We start from the raw sequence: 7,234 nt of genomic DNA on the forward strand, positions 1-7,234 counted from the left end.
AGTATTTGACATCCTAACTAAGTCTTATATACGCAATTATAGACTACTCAAGTCAAGTACAGTAGTTTGAATTATATGTCGAGCTGAATTAGTACGGTGTCGGTGTTTTCATTTGTCCAGTCCAATCGCGATTGGCAGTGAGCTAGTTCAAAGTGTCCAAAGCTGAATTGCCTTGGATACATTTCGTCTATCTCAGTGCAATCCAGCGAACCAAATCTTTAAAAGATCCTCTCAACTTAATCTCAATTCAATTAATTCGACTGACTTCCTCCTGCAGCTGAGTATAGACCTCACCACAACATCACGTTGCTATCGCAACAGTTGACCTTGGCTTCCCTCTTTCGATCGAGAGTAAAAGATAAAAACAAAAAGAAAGCACAGGCGAAGTGCACTCGACCTAACTTTGGGGACTCGATTTCTGCGTATACGCAGGAAGCATGTCACGAGCGAGTGAGCTATCACTATCCTTGTGTTCACCGATTACTCATTTATTCCTTGCTTTCCCCACAAGCATTACTTCATTGCTTTGAATTCACAGACATAACCTCGTGTGCAATCTCAATCACACCTCTTCCACTTTGTCCTTCCCACACCCACGAAACTGGATTCACACATACATCATGTCTACTTGGATGTCCCTCGATTCCATACTAGATCGACATCCTTCTCAACGTAACCAGTACTTAATTGCCAATATTTATTTCCTCCCATGACTAATCATGATAAGCAATCAAAACAAATTCGGAGTAGTCAGTCACTGGGCTCGGGGGGCAGCAGGATAATAATCAAAAATATATTTAAGCACGAATTAACCTTCCTATTCGTAGATGCCCAATCATGGTCCCCTATATTAATGCTTAGGACGTTCTGGATATTTGTTTATATATATATAATCAGATATAAAAAGATTTAAATCATCCGATCTTGAAGTCCACATGAATTCAATTCAATCCTGTTATGTTCATGTGTGTGTGGAAAGAGTGCTCTTCTCTTCTAGTCTTCTTAGCTAGCTACTTCTCCGGCCGTCACATGAATATCACATGAATGTTGACTAATCTCGCCAACTCGATCTTGCGGGAAATGAGTAATCATTGACACAGCAGAGATTTGGATGGCTCTGAGATTCATAAGAAAGTTAAAACAAGAAGGGCCCGCCAAAAATAGATTAAGATTCGAGAATGGTGGTGAAGTTTGATACTCATCCAAATGTCGAGATTTAGATTGGACTTTTATCGCTCAGTGCTCCCCTAATTGTGTTCCATTAGGCAGTTAGACATTGACCAGGAATAATATAAATCTTTGGCCACTAAAGTCGCCAAACACCCCATGTGGGCCTTACACAATCATGGCAAAATCAAAGCTTAAATACGCTTTATGTCATGATTAATGTCAGCTTTATTAAAATTTCTAGCAAGATAAATATAAAGATTATGATTGCCTCACCTAATTTTTAAAATAGTGTGTATGCATCGAATACTCACCTTAATTATGAGGTCTTTCTTTATCTTCACCAATCACCAATCATTCCTTAGCTTCCCTTCAATTTACCGACAGTATCACGTGTGCTATTTCTATCCCCCCTCCCACCACCATTTTGTCCCTCCCAAACCAAGAAAATTGGTAACGCCCGTCTTCTTTGTGCATGTCCTCCCCATTCAACGTGTCATCAGAATCCACGAATCAGTTCAGTTCTAAGTATGTATGTCGTTGAAATGATAAGTTTCTGCTGTGCCAATCTGTGGCACAGAACGAAATTTAAAAGGATGCTTCATACGCCCATAATTGAGCAAATGGGAATTGTATACACGGAGAACAGAGCGAACACATGACGACCAAGCTAAGCTATACAGGAGTCAGTGAAAAGAAAGTCTTGGTAAATAATAAACATATATATCAACTACATTCTGTCCTGATCTGATCACAACAATTTCTCCCGACCCCAAAATGAAAAGAGAGGGTGCGAGTCAACTACGGCTAATTAATACTTCCCCTGATTGATTAATTCAACACGTCGGGGAGTGGATGAAAGGGTTACTAAATAACTGGGCCTTCGGAGTCACCTCCAGAGGGTCGCCGGCCTCGCCCTTGCTCCCGGGGACCATGGCCTTGCAGGAGGGGCACACGGACAGGGTGGCAGTCGGAAATTGCATGTAGACTGCCGGCGGCGGCGGCTGCGGCGGCAGCGGCGGCGATGCCAATTTTAGGGACTTCAGCTCCTGCAGCTCCCTGTGCAGTCGCCGGTTCTCGTCGGTCAGCGATTCGCAGCACCGCTTTAGGAACTCACAGTCGACCTCCGTCTGCTTCAGCTTCGTCCTGCAGTTAATTAGTTAGTTAATCATTCAAACGCGCTTAGAATGCTCTAAATTTCCGAGGGGGAAACAGTTGCACAAATTATCATAAAGAAACCTTGCTCTTCTGTTCTGGAACCAGACCTCCACCTGCCGTGGCCGCAGGTTTAATTGCTTCGACAGGGCATGCTTCTGTTTCTGCTCGTTACAGAATCAGCGAGGGGGTGAGGGCTAAATATGCCACAAAATTGACCGACGAACAAATTAACTATCCTTACGGGATTCAGGGTGCTCTGCTCCTTGAAGCTGTTCTCCAACATGGCTGACTGCTCCTTGGTGAGCCTCAGCTTCTTCTTCCCTCCGCCGTCACTGTCTACATAAGCACCCTCTCCGTCTGTAAATTTGTTCTCCTTTTTGACCTCCGGCGACGGCGCGCCGGCTGCAGAGTACGACGAAATGGCGCTGTGTGGCGGAGACGCTGCCCTGTTCTCCCTGCCGTCGCCCGAGAGGCTCAGGGCAAGTGGCGGACGCTTGCGGTTGCCTCCGCAGCTTCGCGTGACGGCCAAGCCGAGGGCAAGGCTGGTGTCACACACATCGGCCTCTAGACTGATCACAGTGTCGTTCATGCTCTGCTTTCTTTGCGAAGATGGGGATGGCTTCGAGGATTAGAATTATTTGGGGATTTATAGACAAAAAATTTTAAGAAAAAGAAAAAAAAAAGAAAAGAAAAGAAATGCGGCATGAATTGGGGAGGGGAGGTTGACAAATGGAGGAAATGAAATGAAGGGAAAGGAGTAATTATCCAAGGGAAAAGCAACGAGCAAGGCGTGATGTTGGCTTGCCTCCCCTCCCCTCCCTTTCACCTTGAGATCCCTATTCAATTCCTTCCTCGTCATGACATTTATTAGGTTGTTTTGTTTTGTTTTTTTTTTAAATAAATAATAAAAAAATAAATTATCAAATTTTGTATGTAGTTTATATAAACATGCATCATAAATGGAAGGAAAGAAACTTTGGTGCCGTGGCACACATGGCGTGTTTGGTTCCTTCATGGCATCGGAGTGGTTGCACTCCGGTGGATGTGGGAGCCTCACGTGCCTTGTGCCGGGCCTTTATTGGGCTGAGGGACGGTGGCAGTGAGGTGGACACGAGGGCTAATTGGTCAGTAAATAATTAATGACATGACGCCATCACCATGGCCTCCGATCCGATCCGTGCCTAGTTAATTTGCAAGGCTGAAAACCAATTGAGTTACGAGCGAAGCTAGCGAACCCTATCAAAGTCGGGAAATGGCACGGGCTGATCGTCGACTAGTTTAGCTGCCATGTCAGATTAGGTAGAAGTAGAACACATTATATCACATTAGGTGCCGTGTCAGATTAGGTTTAACACATTGTTCTACTTCTACTTCTATCGTACCAAACATAACCCATTATATATATCATCAGTACTATTTGTCTGACACGGGCCTCGGCCCAGTTAACCCATGCTAATGTCGACCGACCAAAGAGGAGAAATTTTAAAAATTGAAGACTAATTATAAAATTTTTAATCAAGTTAACTAAAATTACTTCTGAATTATTTATTTGTAATTCAAAATATATTTTAGTTTTTTACTCCTTCCTTTTGACTGTCGAAACTACTCACTCTTCTTTTTCTCTTTTCTATTGGCATGGCATACATGGTCACGGATCGAGGTGAGCCCCTGCCGTACGTCCAGCTTTCCATGCACAGGGGCTGCTGCTGAGTGAAGATCGAGTTGAATAGATATGCATGCCATTACCTATTTTTAGTGGATCATGCTTGACAGAATTCAAAGGGAGACACGTACGGACAAACAATACAATCCATTTTACACTGCTACGAGCGACTGGCCTGGCTGCGGAAAGTGAATTGAATTGATTGAAGACATGGAATTGTTCACACTTTTGCTACGCGACTGATGAATGTGATGTGGACCTTTTCTCCTTCTCCTAATTATAGCGCTCCAATTATTGATTTCTACCCACCCACTAATTAATTAATTGTGATCCATCAGAGAGTTAATGGAAAGTTCCGATACGACTCCTATAGTTTATTTTCTCATGGCTAGCTCTACTCTACTCTCAATTCATTCTACTTGTTAGTTTGTTAGCTAGCTAGCTTGATGTAGATTAGATTATCCAAACAATTATATATATACCTATCTATATTGTCGATGTTAATATATGATGATTTGGCACCAGTTTCACTCTCAGTTATCTTCTGGATCGAAGCAGACCCAAGTAGACGACCTGTTAAGAACAGGTGTGTTGATTTGGATTATGAAGAAAGAGATAAAACTTTTGAAAAACTAAAAATCAAATTAATAAACTTTCAATTTGCTGAGTGAGAGTAAATGCAAATTAAGCTTAGAACAGTCGAGTAGGATTAATTAATAATTAGAAAAGTCTTAGTGACCTAATTAGTGAATAAATTTGTCACACATGCATATGATGGAATTAAAGGTGAAGTAGATTATTATCCATTCTTTTTAATTTTGAAAGTTATATCCATTCGACGTGTTGTAAAATTAGTGGGTCGAAGTCCAATCTAACTCCTCAAATTGGATCAGAATATATCAATCTCCATCAGCATCCCCAAGTGCTTATATATATCTTTCCCCACCTTCAATATAATTAATCTACATGATTGTGATCTCCCACTCTCTCCTAAACGGTAGGATTTAGATAAGGTTCAGTTTCACCGACAACTACGGCCATTATTGAATGGAACGTTTGTAAAAATTTAATGTACCATTTGATAAAAATTTCATTTAATATTTAATTAAATATATAATTTATTAAATTAAATAAATAAATTTGAGCATATCGAGTAATTTTGTCGCTAGTTAATGTGTAATAGTCGAACTTTCAGATTGAAAGAGAAGCTGATCATGCCAATGCTGGAGAGCTGGATTGCTACCGGGAGGCCACAAGTACCCCACACAAGTTACGGTTTTAAAATCCATTCGCCTCGATCGGCCCAAGGGAACTGACGGTGGTCGGTGGCCCTTTGCCCAAAACAAATATTAGTCTTTTTTGCCCCTCGTATTCAAAATTATATGTGACAGCTATATATATATTTTATGGTATTCGGTTCACTTGTATTTTATGTGTAAGTCAGGAGCTCAAATAAGTCAATTTTAACTTAACAACTTGCCGAAACCAGAGGGAGTAAGGTGGCGGCGTACGTGATTTGATAAAGAAAAACATTTATATTACGAGAGAAAGCATGGAACCAGTACTGTTCCTGTTTCTTACTTTTTCTCTTGTTTCTTCTTCACTCGTTCTCACTCACGCCACCACAAGGAAAATTAAGATGCATGTCGATCGCAGTGTGTTAACACGACACTTCATTATAAAGTCCGGAAAGTGATGGCCCCAACCCAATGCGTGAATTCTGCCACTGCGGATCGAACAAGACGTACGTACAGCATGGTTCATGATCAATTATATATATGCGACGTACGTATATGGACTGAACATTTTATTCTTCTCATGAGCCACGTACGTACAGCACCCTTGTCCTGTATTGTATAGGTGGAAGCCGGAATCCACATTCTAAAAGTCCTTTAGAGCTGTAGACTTTCTACATTAGTTTAGTTTCTCCCTTGACCAGTAGTATTCCTTCTCTTTTCCCTTCCTGCCTCTGCCGAAACCACATGGTTCACAACCCTTATCTATCTATCTATCTATCAAAATAATTAACGTGTTTTGCAAATAAAAGAAAAAAGGAAAAACTCAACTTTGTGTTCCTGCAACCGATCGAACAATGAATACACTGAGCGAGACACGTCCCAACCACGATGCTCGCTTTGTCTTCATTACAGATCAGCGCAACGTCTGCTCCGGCAACGTCTTCTTTGGTAGGTATGATAATTAATTAAGCACCAAACAGACTTCCTATAACAACTAAATATAAAAACACCATTATAATAAAAAAAAAATGCACATGTATCTTATTTTATTTTACCATATATACACTTCCAATAGAGAAAAGAAAACATTTATCACAATCATCTTAAACAAAAACATCTATATTTTAGTTAAGTTTTTTTACCACGAGAAATATACTTTAATTTGTATAAGTAAACAAGACATTTATTATATTACAGGAAAATACCAACTATAATCAACATCTAAATGAAGACACTTGCTATATTGCTATAGTTAAACAAAAATATTTTCATTTTGATTTTTTCCCAATATGAATGCATTTGTTATAACTAAATAAAAATAGTTACTATAGTTAAACAAAAATACTCTATTTAACTAATACTTACTATAACTAAATAATACCTCTCGATACGTGTTATAATTAAACAAATGCATACGTATTTTGATTGTTTTATTAAAAATAAAGACAAATAGTACAAATTTCTTAAAATTTATAGTACTTTATTGTTTACACAGAAATAATATATCCATAACTCACATATAGATAATTAATACTGCATATATATATACGGTTGTATACATTACCTACAAACCTTACCCTATTTTCATGTTTTACACTCACAATAATCTTAGTCCCTCATATTTAATGACATTTTTTTTTAAATGCCCCCCACAACCTAATAGGTTTGCCATTTTGCCCCTCTAGATTTTTTATCGATCGTCAAAATTAATGCCTCCGTCTACCTTCGTGAATAATGAAGGGACTAACTAAATTTTCTCATTCTAATATTATCAACTTTTTCAACTCTTGCGAGATGTTAATCTCTTCTTCTACAGTTGGTCATGGATACTTGTTTTACCACGTCACAGTTATGTAAAGTGCATTTCTTCTTCTTGCGTGACTTTACTAGGGCTGCAGGTTGGCATGAGTAGCAGCATTTATACTGCCATTAATCCTTTCTTCCAGTGGGCAATCAATCTTAATTAAGGAGGAGACTGAGGGAGAACAACTCAGTTGTTTTCCTCGCA

General features: G+C 39.6%; 1 protein-coding gene across 1 annotated transcript; it reads right to left on the reverse strand.

Annotated features, from left to right (window-relative positions):
- Nucleotides 1-1,782: 1,782 nt before the first annotated feature.
- LOC141846318 (homeobox-leucine zipper protein HOX19-like) lies at nt 1,783-3,111 on the reverse strand. The gene is made up of 3 exons (XM_074734334.1): nt 2,567-3,111; nt 2,407-2,486; nt 1,783-2,313 (listed from the first exon to the last, which is right to left on the reverse strand). Exons 1-3 carry the CDS (start codon nt 2,912-2,914, stop codon nt 2,004-2,006), a joined length of 738 nt encoding a protein of 245 aa, XP_074590435.1. The 5' UTR covers nt 2,915-3,111; the 3' UTR covers nt 1,783-2,003.
- Between the last annotated feature and the right edge of the window lie 4,123 nt (nt 3,112-7,234).

The sequence above is a fragment of the Curcuma longa genome, chromosome 15 (genome assembly GCF_044706935.1).
Source record: "Curcuma longa cultivar G26 ecotype Majalengka, Jawa Barat chromosome 15, ITB_CL_G26_1.1, whole genome shotgun sequence".
NCBI classification, from domain to species: Eukaryota; Viridiplantae; Streptophyta; class Magnoliopsida; order Zingiberales; family Zingiberaceae; genus Curcuma; species Curcuma longa.